This window comes from Patagioenas fasciata, chromosome 20 (assembly GCF_037038585.1).
Source record: "Patagioenas fasciata isolate bPatFas1 chromosome 20, bPatFas1.hap1, whole genome shotgun sequence".
Classification (NCBI taxonomy): domain Eukaryota; kingdom Metazoa; phylum Chordata; class Aves; order Columbiformes; family Columbidae; genus Patagioenas; species Patagioenas fasciata.
In genome coordinates, this window is record NC_092539.1 from 7,311,905 (window position 1) to 7,325,997 (window position 14,093).

The 14,093-nt window shown below is 44.4% G+C and overlaps 1 protein-coding gene across 4 annotated transcripts in view; it reads left to right on the plus strand.

The window, feature by feature from the left end:
- Nucleotides 1-14,093, plus strand: part of FUBP3 (far upstream element binding protein 3) — a 37,807-nt gene that overhangs the window by 13,992 nt on the left and 9,722 nt on the right. For all 4 annotated transcript variants that reach the window (XM_065853845.2, XM_065853848.2, XM_065853846.2 and 1 more), the window contains 8 exons: nucleotides 1,329-1,400; nucleotides 2,123-2,180; nucleotides 4,844-5,006; nucleotides 5,906-6,004; nucleotides 7,970-8,074; nucleotides 8,465-8,567; nucleotides 9,241-9,341; nucleotides 10,574-10,715. In XM_065853845.2, the coding sequence (XP_065709917.1) occupies nucleotides 1,329-1,400; nucleotides 2,123-2,180; nucleotides 4,844-5,006; nucleotides 5,906-6,004; nucleotides 7,970-8,074; nucleotides 8,465-8,567; nucleotides 9,241-9,341; nucleotides 10,574-10,715 (843 nt within the window). The remainder of the gene's footprint in view (nucleotides 1-1,328; nucleotides 1,401-2,122; nucleotides 2,181-4,843; nucleotides 5,007-5,905; nucleotides 6,005-7,969; nucleotides 8,075-8,464; nucleotides 8,568-9,240; nucleotides 9,342-10,573; nucleotides 10,716-14,093) is intronic.

The window sequence follows — 14,093 nt, forward strand, 5'->3', positions numbered from 1 at the left end:
CTCTCTTTTAAAATCCCACTAGCATAGTACAAGTCAGAAGGGAATTTATTTCCCCTCACTGAAACATTTTACTTCCTTTGAGTATGCAAACCTGTGAGAGGAAAACAGCATTTAAATGTTAAAATAAGAGTTGACTCAGAGCAAGTTAAACAGAATTTTAAATCCCTCACCCATTCGCTGCAGGGAAACACAGCCAGATGCATTGCTCAGATGAGACGTCTTCCTAGATTTGCATTCCATACTCTTCTCTTTCAAACTTGATCCTAATTTCTCTCTTCCTCTTGATGATTATTACTCTTCCTTTCAATGGCACCTCCTGCTGCTGTGTTACTACAGTGATTGCATTGTCTCTTCCGCTGCTAGATCTTTGTGTATCTCTTCCAATTTGATATATGGAGTGTAAAAAGGAAAATAACAGGCCGTGATAATTACCCCTTAGTGTGTGAAGTTTTGTCCCAACTCTAAGGACACTATAAAACTGTAACTCAGATTCCTGTGAAGGAAATGCTCACTCTCCTCCCACCAGACCATTTATCAGCCCTGGTGCCATGCACATGAGGGATGTCAGCGGGACGCTGCAGCTCGGTGAGGGCTCTGCTGGTGCGACATCCTTGTGTCTGATCCAGTCCTGGTGCAGGGACAGACAGATACAGGAAGGTGACAAACCCACAGCTGAGAGATGCTTCTGTGAGAGCCCCTTGAGCCAGACGTACCTGTTTGACTTGACTGTTCTGCTCTTTTTACACTCTGGGAAGCATGTGAATGGTAATGGGCACATAGTTTCTCCCCAGTATGTCTCATGAAATAGTCGTGTGCCGACTGCAAGAGTTAAGGGAAATGGGTATTTTCATTAAGGTTGATAAAGCATTTCAGTATGTAACAGTTCTGGTGGAGTGCAGACCAGCCAAATAGTGTGTCCATTGGCAAGAAGCAGTAAAATATGAATTTTAAAGAAATAAAAGCCAAAGTCTTTGCCTTTTTTTAGTACCCCAAATAACTGGTTTGTTGGTTCAGGCTGAACAAGATATACTTACATTTCTCTTCTGGAAGCACTCAAACTAGTGCCTTGTTTCTTGCATACTGTGTATTTCCATTCCAATGCAAGACAGGCTTTTTTGTTTTGTTTTTCCAAGCAAGTAGAATAACTTTGGGCAGTATTTTAAAGTTTTTTCTGCTGTGACAAATTTGGTCATGCTGTGGGTGCCTCTTCTGCAATGCTGGAGTCTAACTGTTCCTTTATAGATAGCTGAAGCGGAGTAAAAGGGGGAAGGTGCTCTGCAGTTACTTGGAAAAACGGTATGTTCTGATGCTTGTTGAACTCATTTCAGTAATCGGCAGGGGAGGAGAACAGATCTCACGGATTCAGGCAGAGTCTGGCTGCAAAATTCAAATTGCTCCAGGTAAGAGCCTCTTTGTATGGCAGCTGAACAGGCTTTAAAGTTGTGTACGTTCGATCAGGTCCCTTGCCATGCTCGTGGCATGTTATCACCATTAACAACTGATGTGCGAGGCTGAAATGTTTGGGGGGAGCTGTTGTGGGACTGACCTCCCGACTAGCATAGAAAACACCTTTGGCAGGTGGCTTGGGGAACAAAATAAAAAGCCTGTAACCAACATCGGGGTACAGTGCAAAAGGACAATCCATGTTGTACTTAGACCCGAAGTTGCAGCTGCTGAGTTTTCTCCTGGTGGTACCACTTTGCTCAGCTTGTGAAGTTTGTCTCTGATTAATCCAATCAACTCCAGCTCCTGACAGAAGACATCTCAGCAGCTCTAAGTACAAGTGGCCTTGCCTCGAAAAAATGGGATGATCCGTTTGCTTTGTGCTAGTGCCTGTTTGCTTTGGGGAAGACTGTATCACAGTTCTGTACAGGAAACTGTTGATGAATGGCATCTAAGTTCTTACTCTGCTCTGATTGCTGGGGAAGACTTTAAAAGAACGCAGACATCCAGCAAATCATTTAAAATATGTTGACCCTGGATGTCTTTGAATTCATTAACAAGCTTTGTGTGCGGGAGGGGGGGGCACAAATGCTTCCGTTAGTCCTTGATAATTACTGAAGCAGCTACTGTGTTTTTTAAATTCCATGTATTAAAGGTTTCCTTCTTGTTTCCTTTGCAGACAGTGGTGGGATGCCCGAGCGGCCCTGTGTGCTCACCGGGATGCCAGAGAGCATTGAGTGAGTTCTGATTTCATTTCTTTCCTTTCTCCTTCTTTCTCTTCTCCCTAATGCTGTGCTCTGTCAGTGGTGCTACTCCGTTAGCCACATCAGCAAATGTTGGCCTAGAGAAACTTGAGGGCCTCAGGAGCCTAGAGCCTCTTGGTCTGATGCTTTGAACTGTGCACCTCAAAGGCTTTTTTTTCAGTTGCAGTTTGAATTCTCTGCAGAAATTGCCATGGAATCCCCCTCCGCAGGGCGAGGTTGCTCTTAGGGCACCAAGGATGCAGTTTTCGAACTGCACCTTTCCAGGATACTGAGCTAAGCTGTTGAAGGGCACTTCTCTTCTCCCCTTTGTTTCCCCACTCCTACCGAGATGACCATCCTTCCAGCTGAAGAAGGGGCTGCATGAGGCCTCCAAAGCCTGTCGGTGCCACTCCAGAATAATCTGGAGGTGTTGGTGTTGTTGCAGAGCAGCATGAGGCCCATGGGTGTGCTTGCCTCTGCGTCACTGCCAACAAGAGGCAAAGAACTGAACCCAAGTCTTGAATTCTGATCCCTGCATGGTAGAGACACGTGGCCAGCTAGCAGGGGCTTCTACTCTTTAGGCCTATAGAAACTTTAGGGACAGTGTTTCCTCCCTCCCCCTTCCCAGGAGCTGAGTTTGAGACTCTCACAAACCAGTTGAGGACCTCCTGCTGGAACTGGATCCAGGATCCTCAGGCTTACAGGAACACACTTAACATATGGAGCTGCTCTTTCTCTCCCCAGCCTTTGGGTAGGTGGGTTTTTTAAAATCCATCTGGAAATCTTTGAGTTTCATTTGATAGTGAAAATACATGGGCGCAAAGACTGTCTCTCTAACGAGAAGACAATCGTCATTCTTCCATTCCTAAGAGATCTAAGGGTACTTAAATCTCCTTATTCTACCATAATACTGCAACCAATGAACCAGGATAAATATAATTGTCAAGCTCACGTTATAGGGCAGGCAGCGTATTTTTGCTGATATTGAAGTGGTTTTCCCTGTTTAGCAAAGGGTATTTGAGAATGAGAGCAAAATATTAAAAAGCTGGGATGCCTGATGAGATGCAGTTGGGGGAAATGTGGGGAAGAGGTATAGTTAAGACTTCATTTAACTGCTTTTTTTAGAAGCATGTAGTTGTGTCCAAGGCTGTCTTTTAAATAAAATACAAATGAATAAAAATAAGTGAGAATACTCAATTTGTGAAGCAGAACATGGTGGTGAGGTATTAGGTGAAATTGAATTTATTTTTGTGCTAAAATTCTTGTTGAGTTGGTTATTGAACTAGTTTTTCAGGCTACTTGTAGAAAAAGAGAAGGAAATGAGAAACCCAATCTAGATGTCGGATTTCTTTGTGAGGGATTTTGTGTGAGAAGTCTTTCCATTAGTTATATCCAGTGGCAAACTAATAGGGTTAGTTTCCAGATGACCACTTCTCATCTGAAATACATTGTGCACTAACTGTTGTGGTCTCTATATATTGTCGCTAAAAGAGCTTTATGCAAAATATGGAGATAGATTAATAAAACCTCTTAAGGCTCTTCCAGAATATTTGAAGTGGGCTTCCAGAAACTCCACTTTTTGCCTTGTTTTGTGAGGAGAGTCGGGAGAAAGCAGCGCTCTGGTCTGTGTGCAGCCTCAGGCCACCGCTCCGTCAGCTGTCTGGGGTCAGCATCTGTCTGTGAGAGATGACTTTGTGCTGTTTCTTCAAATTTCCAGAGAGAAGAGTGTCCTCCTAGGGTGCCTAATACGGCTTGGTGTGGAATGGAGAGGGGAAGATGCTGCTTTAGACTGTGTAGGGAACCAGCGCCTTTCTTCTGCCTGCGTTGAGATGGGTTATGGGAGAAGGGCAGGGAAGATGTATGGTGGCTCTAGGAGTCTACAAGATGAAGGGAAACATTGTCAACTGCCTCTGATCTCCTAAAGATTTTAAGGGAGGTATCTTTAATCTCCCAAACGCTTCTTTGTGTCTGTCTCTCCTCACCAAGAGGAGAACCCCAGTCTTTCACTGGTTGCTGCTGCAGTATTCTCGCCTCACTTCATGGTGTAGCTTCAGCAGCTGCTGCTTGGGGCAGAGGGTGTTAGAACAGTGTTGTGGTGCTGCTGGGAAGAGCGGACAGAGAAGAGCAAGTTACTGATCAGAGTGGTTAATCAGTGGTGTTAATATCAGAGGGAAGAGCAAGGCGCTCGCTTATCAGAGTGTGGTTAACCACAGTGCTGTGTTCAGATCAGAGCGGTGTGTGGTTTTTTTGTCTTGACCAAGAAGGAGAACAGAGCTTGAGTTTTAACAAGGGTTGTATATATGTTTTAAAGATTTGGAAAAGTTTAAAATATAGAGTGTCTTCAAAATAAGCACCCCAAATGCTATAGCTCAACGGTTATCCTTAACGTCCAAAGAGGTCAGAGCATGCTGCTGCTCTTCCTTTTCTTTTCCCCTCTCAAATATCAAACTGCTTATAAGTAATCATGATAGGGGAAAATATACATCAAAGAGATTAAAAAAAAAAAAAAAAAAGCAAACATTGTGCTAACTGTGGTTTCCTTCATCTTTTCACTTCTTCTCCTCTCCCCGATCACTTCCCATTCCAAAGGCTCCTGGTCTCTTGGTCACGTGGAACAATGTTGTCTAATGGTTGTTTCCCTCGATTCTTTTCCAAAGACAAGCAAAACGGCTACTGGGGCAGATTGTAGATCGCTGTCGGAACGGACCCGGTTTTCACAACGATGTTGATGGCAACAGTACGATTCAGGAGATTTTGATCCCGGCATCCAAAGTGGGTCTAGTCATCGGCAAAGGAGGTGAAACAATAAAACAGTTGCAGGTGCGCAAGATGCATTTACTTTAGGGCTCTCTTCCCTACTGCAGCTTCTCTAGATCAACAAGAGCGTGCTGAAATGGAGAGCCTTAAATGCTCTAACCTTCTACAGCAGGGACTACTCTTCTGCCTTCGGAGAGCTGGACTCAAATCCAATCTTGTGTTAAATAAGAAGCCAGTTTGGCCCCAGCTACACATGTAGTGAAGTTTTGCCAGAACTATGAAAGAAACTTGTGTGCTTTAGATAACATTTGGTACTTGCTGTTTAGGAGAGGATCCTTGTAGCCAAGGAGAGGTATCTCTATTCTGCTGCTGCAATGGTTTTTGATGCCAGCCGTGCTGTTGTAAAGTGTTGTGCTTCTCTTCTGTTGCTGCTCTGTGATAAAGCTGGCATGTGTCTTCCTGTTTTTTTCTCATCCCACTCTTTTCTAATTAAAAGTGTTGTGTTATGTATGAATCTATGTTCCTGGACATTCTTTATTCCTCCATCTGGAACAAGTTTTTTAAAGAATAGAGGGTTTCAGAAGAGCACCTAGGTCAAAAATGTAGGTTTTGAGTGCCCCGATTAGGCCTCTGTCATCCCATAGCTTTAAGGCTAGTTACTTCATAGCTGTTATATGCAGACAGCTACAGATTTTGGAAAGGGCTGAAAGATCAGTTGTTGAGGTAGAGGGGTTCTCTTTTTGCAAGGGATTCAGCTATTTGAGACCTTGGGGAGTAGCACACTTTCTGATGGTCCTTTACACTCTGGGACTGTTACTGAACTTGTGCTATAAGTACCCATGGAGAGCTAAAATAGTGTTCTGTAAAGCTGCTGATTTGACCTACGTAATGTTTAGTAACCAAAATGTAGTCCCTTGTTGTAGGGACTCTGCTTAGCAAAGTGCTCTGTGCTTTTTCTTCAGGAGCGAACAGGTGTGAAAATGATTATGATTCAAGATGGTCCGTTGCCTACTGGAGCAGATAAACCTCTCCGTATTACTGGAGATGCATTTAAAGTACAGGTATGTAATAAAAGTAAGCAATTGCCCTAGAGAACTGGTGAGAAATTTGAACTTGAGCATATTCATGAGCATGTAACGGAGTCAAATCCAACTGTAAATGTAATGATCCTTGCTGGTTTTCTCTAAGGTGGATGAAGTTTGAGTAGAGCAAATTAAAACACCAGGCTAGCAAGTGTTGGCTTGTTTACAGTGTAACCTAGGAGTTCTCACTCCATATAGATATTAGACATGGGTAGAAGAGCTGAGGAGGAGGGTTTGGAGAAAGTAGCTTTGAAATGCTTTCCAGTCCATGAAGCAAAAAATCATCTGTTACTTGAGCAAAGTGGTTCTTAGTGATCGCTTAACCACACATTTGAGACAGTTTTGTGCGAGGTTCACTATCTCAGACAGCCAATTGACGCAGGTAATTTAAATAAAAAATAATCCCACGACAACTCCTGAAACCAAGGGGTTTGCTTAATAGCGATACCTCAGTCTCCTTGTGTCAGGGTTCTAGAGACGTGTTCATACCTGCGATTCAGAGCAAAAACCCATCGTCACTGAAGCCGGGAAGATTGCAGCGTGATGGGAGTGCTTGAATTAAAGAATTAAAGTTTAGCAGTGGCATGTTCCACTTCCCAGCAAGTGCTTTTCATACCTTGCTAAGTACTTAAATCTAGCTTAGCATTCCTGTCCCTAATAAAAATAGTTCTGTTTCATAGGGTCTCCGTAATCATAAATTGCTGCAACAGTTGATGTTGCTCAGGGATAGCAAGTTTGGGTTGTTTTTGTCAAACTTGTTACTGCAAGTGGGCTTTTAGATTTTTTAAGTTTTTCACAGTTCTTATTGTGGAGATACAGATATGCAAAAAGGAGTTAATGGCAGTCTTGCTACTTTTAACCAAAGCATACTTTAAATGCTGCTCCTTCCCAGGTGGTTTCTTCTGCCTTGCACGCTCTACTGGTGTCATAGCTTCCGTGCCATAAAGCATGCCAGGCAATCACAGAGATTGCATGGGCTGGATCTTTGAGGCCTGTAGGAAAGTCAAGCACACTTAGAAAGCACTTGAAAGTTGGATGAATCCTGGGTTTGATGGGATTCTCTGGATGCTACAACAGTGTTTAACTCTCAAATCCCTATTAAATCTCCCCATTGCCCTTTTTTCTGTCTTAGCATCGCTGAAGTGTCTTGAGTTGTTCCCTTCTGTAAAAAAATACCATGGGGCATGGAAAATACATAAAAAGGGTAAAGGAGTGTACTTCAAGCTTGGAAATAGAACCAAAATGTCAAAGGTTTGACTGGTAATATGTAGAAACAAAGGCTTTGGTGTTGACATGTAGGTTTTTTGGTATCGGTGGCTACTGTTGCCTTATTTCCAAGGTACGCTTTTACTAGCTGGGTCACGTGCAAGCTTGTGAATGGCCTTGAGGGCTGCAGGTAGGGAGAGGGAGTATTCATTTGTCTCAGAAAATGTCTTGCTGGATTGCTGGAGGCTTGGGCTTAACTTTTGAGTGTCACTAAGCTCAACGCTGCCCACCTGCCTCCTTGGGATGTGCTCTCTAGCTCTTAGGGGCCGTGATCTCCGCTGCGTTACCACAGCTTCTACCTTACTGTATTGGTTTCAGTTTTACCCAGTAGGATAGAACTTCCTTTAATTAAACACCAAAACAAAACCAAACAAAAAAAACCCAGAGAAAAACCCTTCGAAGTTATTTTAAGGGCCTCTTTGAAAGACTGAAGGAAGCAATTGCACACAAGAAACTGCCGGCTTGCACACTTGGCAGATTTTGTCAGGCATGGAAGATGCCGTTGAGAACAGATCTCCCTTGACTGTGGTAAAAGAAATTGTCAATCAGAGTGCTGTTTCCCTTAGCAGATGGAGAGCGCTTTGCCTGAAGCATCACCGTTAGCCACTGTTGGGGCCCCAACACCAAGATGGCAAGCAGAATAATTTTAAGCTAACTGTAACTTCTTTCCCCATGTAGCAAGCGAGGGAAATGGTACTGGAGATCATCCGAGAGAAAGATCAGGCAGACTTCCGAGGCGTACGCAATGATTTCAGTTCTAGAATGGGAGGAGGCAGCATAGAGGTATGTTTTCTTCACGAGTACTCTGCTAACCTCCCCGTGGGACGGGTAGTGGGTGGAAGTCATCACATTGCACATGTAACCTGTACGCTTATTTTTAAATGCATTGTGTTCTGTTGCCAGAAGAGCGAGTCTGGCTGCAAAGAGGAGTTTGCATGGACTCCCAGATGGCACTTTTCTAATTGTCTTTTTAAGCTGCATTCTTGTAGTGCAGAATTCATTTAGCTGGGAAGGAATTTGTGGCCACATGTTTGTTTTTCTTAAGGGATATGGTTCTGTAGCCTGGAGCTGCCTCACATGACCTGTCCCTATATTTAAGAGCATCTCCTTGTAAAATCAGAGTAATTCAGACTAGTTCTCTGAGCTTTCATACTGCTTTGCCTTTCCCATCAGGTCTCTGTGCCCAGGTTTGCTGTTGGAATTGTGATAGGAAGAAATGGAGAAATGATCAAAAAGATTCAGAATGATGCTGGAGTTAGGATTCAATTTAAACCAGGTTTGTGTGAGGATGGAAAGTGGTTACTTTCTGACCAGTGTTCCAGTTTGGGATCGCTAAAGTGAATCTGATCTGAGGTTCCAGCAGCTAGGCTTTCCTAATTTAAGGGTGCATTGTGTCTCTTTCTGAAACCCATTTAAATATGGTGTGCTGCTTCCTTGTGCACTTTGTGTTTTTCAGAGAGTAAGATTATATACAGCTCATATGCAAACATTAGATGTCACAACAGTCATGTCTTGAGTGGTAATTATATGGATAAACAAAATAACAATAACAAAAAAACTTTTATTTCCTGTTAAAGAATTCTCCTTCAGGACATTAAAGCCTTTGGGGATCAGGAGTTGATTAATTCTAAGTAACTTTCTCTGGGTCCTTGGCTGTCTGATCACCTATCAAAGCTGCCTTTGTCCTCTTAAAATTATATCAGTCTTTTCCATGGCTTGTTGACATTTTAAAGGGTTGCCTTTACAATGTTGTTCCCTCTGCAATGTGGGTTGGGATTTGTCTTGGATTTTTGTCCATGGAACAGGGGCTGAAGGTGGAGGGAAGAGGTAGCTCTTGGGGTAGTTATGTTGTGTGAATGCTGCCAGCACTGGTGGTGCTAGAATGGAGCTTTTGTTGGCGGGTGGATGTTTTCTCCTTTTAATTTAGTCCTTGCCACCTCTCTTCACAGATGATGGGATTAGTTCTGAAAGAGTCGCACAGGTCATGGGGCTTCCCGATAGGTGTCAACACGCAGCGCACATCATCAGCGAGCTCATTCTCACAGCACAGGTGGGTTCTGGAGGCTCTTGGGAGGAACGTGCTTATCTGGGAATGTAGTCAGTGTGTGTGCAGCTGTGTGGATGGATGCCACCGTGGCAAGGACAGCAGCGTTAAGTTGTCCCTCTGATGGGTCACACATGCTGCTGCTCAGGACAGAGCTGCCAGCTTTGTTTTCTGTTATTTGGGGTTTTAAAGTAAACTGAGCTATGGAAAGGTCTCTGATTCTCAGGCAGTATGATGAGGCCTCATCATAGCTCCATGTTTACCCCCCATGTTTAGTTGTTCTTAAGTTTTTTTTGAAATGGTGACCTGGTGGAATGGAGCCCAGCAATAGCGTGTGACAATGACCAAGTCACGCTCAGGCAGCAGAGTTACCAGTGATGCCTCCTTCAGGCTCCTGTCCATGGGTCTGGTGGCTACGGGGGGCAGAAGGCACTAAATGTTCACGTATGTGCTCCCTGTGCTCTAAGAAAGGCAGCAACATCCTGCATTGCCTGAGAGCAAGAAGTAGAATGTGAAGTAGTAGGACAGACCCATGAAGGAGGATGTGCCCTTTGTATTATGAAAAGTAAAGATGTTAGACCATTCCAGACCAGATACCTGAGCATAATTTCTCCATCAAGGGTAGGTCTTGGTATCTCTTCTTGCCCTGAGGCCTGGCTTGAGTATTTGATTTCATAACTTTTAATCATCCACTTACATTTTGAGGTCTATCATGGTAGTCTCTGCCCATAGCTTTGCTTTTGGAGGAATCGGTTACCTGGAATAGTTGTGTCCTTTAAATACCTTTGAACTTAAAAGCTTCCTTTGGAAGTTTTGGAAAATGTGCATTTCAGCCGAGTAATTCCAGCAGTTTTTTAAAGAATGAGACTTGAAAGGGTTTGAAAGCAACTTCTGTGTGTGTCAGCACCAAGAGCTATTGGTTGCTCTAAGGAAAGCTCCCATCACAAACTAAAAGTCCTTTAGCAGTTCATGCTTGTTTATAGGTTTATTTCAGCAGATACAGAGGCATGCATTTAAAAAATATAAATATCTTCCTGAGTCAGGAAGGCAACTATAGCCTACGTTACTTGGCATTTCTTTAAAGTGCTTCAAAATCTTGAATGTGAAACTGAAGTCCAAGAATATCTTCATTCAGTGCCATCGATTATAATGCAGTTTAACTTACCTTGCTGTATTTTATTTTTAATGTACATTGGTGCCAGCAAAAAAACACTGATAATTTTTTTTGGCCTTCCAAGGAACGAGATGGCTTTGGAAGTTTGGCTGTCGCCCGAGGAAGAGGTCGTGGCCGTGGGGACTGGAGTGTTGGAACACCCGGGGGCATGCAGGAAATAACCTACACGGTGCCAGCCGATAAGTGCGGCCTCGTTATAGGCAAAGGTAGGTCCAGTGACACTAATATTAGAGCTTTCAGTCTCTCCGTCTCGGGATGGTTGCGTTCTTGCTGCCTGACAGTGAGGCTTTGGAGTTTTCTGTAATTGCAGGTATTTAGTGGCCGGTGAATGCAGCGTAGGAATAAGCTATAAGCGCTTGTGGTTGTTTTCTTTGTGGTGCTCTTGCTCGTAATTGTACTCTCCAGGCCCTTGTTCACAATATGTAAGAGAGGCTCTTCATGCAGAGCTGTCAAGTAAGCTTGTTATAACAAGCAGCTGGCTGAGAAAAGGCAGGTTCATTTGTAGATTCTTTTTATAGAGAATTCGTTTAAAGGACAGTTTATCAGGGACAAGCAGAACAGTCATTTCATCGTGTTGGATTTCTGTGAGTGCCGTGTGATGAAATGGAAGGTCTCTGAATGTGGTAATAACAGTAGCTGCTTCCAGCCACGTACCTGAAGTGCCTGATGAATAAAGTGAAGCAGCAGGTTTGTGCGTGGCTGAGGCTGGCACGGAGCAGGCTGTACTGCATCTTGCTCGGACAAGATGTTTGCTGCTATGGAGGCCCCTTTGTTGAACCTCTGCGTACTAAGGAGATGGACAAGGAGTCATCTGGCACTTACTCTCAAGAACCAGAAACATGCCAAGACAGTTCTGAAACCAGAGCATCAGCAGCAGTCGCAGTTTGTCACGGAGCGTGAGCTGCACATCGGGTAATGGCAGAACTTAGAGTAGAGCCAGGACTAGAAGAGCTCTACCACTCTGAATTGTTGCAGTGCTTCTAGGTTAATACACAGATGTATCAAAGAAGTTGTATTTCATTTTTCTCTCTGCTTATTTCAGAAAGAAGGACGTATGTCTTAACTAGTATTTAAGTAATCACAGTTGGCTTTTAGCCTCAGCAGAGATGACATGAATAGAGCAGGAACAGATTAGCTACAGCGGTAAAGGAGGCAGAGACTCGAGGGCATTGTGCCATGTTTCAGTGACATTTATTTTCTTGCCGTCCTGTTGCGCAGGAGGGAGCTCATGATAAAATGTGTTGTGGCCTCTTTCCCTGCTGCACAGCCCCGCTGCATCTAACTTGTTCCCTTCCGTGTACCTGGCCCCTCTAGCACCCTGAACTCCTGCCTTTTTGGATGACAAAGAACAGAGATATCGGACACAGGCATGTCAGCAGTGTAGCTGCAATCATTTTCAGATGTTGCTCTTTGCTGTAAGCCTGTTCACAAACCTGAAAACTTCTTTCAATATGAGAAAACACCTGCTCTCCCCATGATGCAGAAATTGCAGAGCGGTTGTGCTTGATCTCACTGAACAGTCCAGTTGGGCAAAAAGATCAAGCAAAGCAAATGTTAAGCCCACAAATGAGTTATATGTGTGAAAAAATCAAATTATAATGAAACTTTATTGCTGTATCCATTAGTCATCCTTAATAAAGGATCAGAAAAGGTCACTTGTTGTTCAGCAGTGCACTGAAGTGGAGCATTTGTGACTACAGAGAGCACCGTGTGCTGAAAAGATAAATGCAGGTAGCGGAGTTGGATGTCTCAGCGTTCAAGTGCAAGGCCTGGCACCGGCTCGCCGTGGGGGTGAAGGGTAGCTTTTTACCTTTTGTTTCCACAACAGCAAAATAGGGATTCTTACCCAGCCAGATCAGAAGCTTTCTGGAGTGACTAATTACTAGTTGTATGGTGATTTGAGTGCTTGTAGCTTTGTAATACCACCTTGTAATCGGTGTTCTTACAGTGCCTGTGCTCTTAGTCTCTCACAGCCTTCATTTTTGTCAAGTGAGTGATGGCTGTGGCGTTGCCTTTTGGGGCCTGGACCAGGATGGATGTACTGCACGCTCCATATGTTGATGCAAGACACCCGCCTCTTCTCATTTCCTCTCCCACTGCTTATGGGGCAATGTAGGGGAGAAAGGATGTTAGGTTAGTTTGGGTTTTTTTAACAGTGACCAATTGTAAAAGCTTTGCTCATCCCCTTTTAGTTTCTGATCGGTTTCCAGCTTTTTTATTTCTCTTTTTTCCTTTTTTTTCTTTTTTCCTTTGCGATACAGGAATTGCTTGTTAGCTTTCTCTGTAAAATCTGGCCGAGTCCTCCGGGCACGCGCGGCTTAGTCTCCGAGGTTGGCACCCAAGTGATGGGTATCTTGGGTGTATCGTATGTGATGTGACCAGGTAACTGCTGCTGTGCTTCCAGCTCCATGTCACCACTCGGGAAGAGGGGAAAAAGAGGGAGATGGGGAAGTTTCTCAGCTCAGTTTCTGCAGCGTGTATGATAAAAGATCTAGGGCTCTTTTTTTGTGGGCATCACTTCTCAGCTTGGGAGCGTGAGCCTTTATGAGCTGATAAGAAGCGCTTGGCTCCCTGCAAATCCTGTGCGTGGATTTTTCCTCTAGAGGGTGGGTAGGTGCAGCTTTTCTTTTCTGAAAGGCTCGAGGAAGGGTGGAGACGAGCACCATGCACATGTCAAGGGCTTTCTCTGTTTGGTGGTGCTTGGAACAAACCGCAGCCTCTCTGGGCCCCCGCTGGATTTCCATGATAAATACAGCAATATTGACAGATAACGTGGCCGGCCTGGCTCTTGTCAGCTCTGCCTTTTAGCAGGTTTGATTAATTGCTTTACGATTTCACATCCAGCTGGGGGGCCACTCTCGCATCACTTCTGCCCCCCATCAGGTAGAAGAATGGAGCCGGGCTGCTGAATGCGGCTATAGACGGCCACCATGTGCCGGGCGGGTCACCTCGGCAGGGCGGAAAATGAACTCCTGCCGGCACCGGGCAGCATCGTGTGGCTCTGTTTGCACACTCTGGAGACAGAACTGGGATAGCTGGGGTGGGAGGGAGCCCTGTGGCACTTACCTGGCTGGAGGGTGGGGAGGAGAAGGGCACCAGCTCCTGGGACAGGGCCAGGAGCTTGCAGCCCCTGACCCAACCTGGAGTGGCAATGAACTTGATCTTGCAGTATGTTCTGGGTGGGAGCTGATGTGGAAAGTCCCAACAACCACAAACTTGGTGCTGAATGCTAAATTGGGAAATTATTTGAAATCTGTGCTCTCCTTGCTTCCAGTTTGAGAGTGCTTCAATGTTTAATCCCCTTTTGGAAGGAGAAACTTAGTCTGCGGTGTGATAGCAACCTATGGTTGTGCCTCTGTCACCCAGTAAAATTCTCCCGCTCCTTCCCGATCCAAAGTATGTTGGCTGAAAGAGTCTTATGTTTTCGTTAAGCAGATGAAGCATCTGTTGATTCAGATCTCACCTCAATATGTAAAAAACAGAGCTTCAAACAAGTCTGCATCAAACAAAAGCGTTACATAAAAAAAACCTTCTGGGTTTTGAAACTTCATCTCACCACTTTCCCATGCTTGACTGAAAATAAG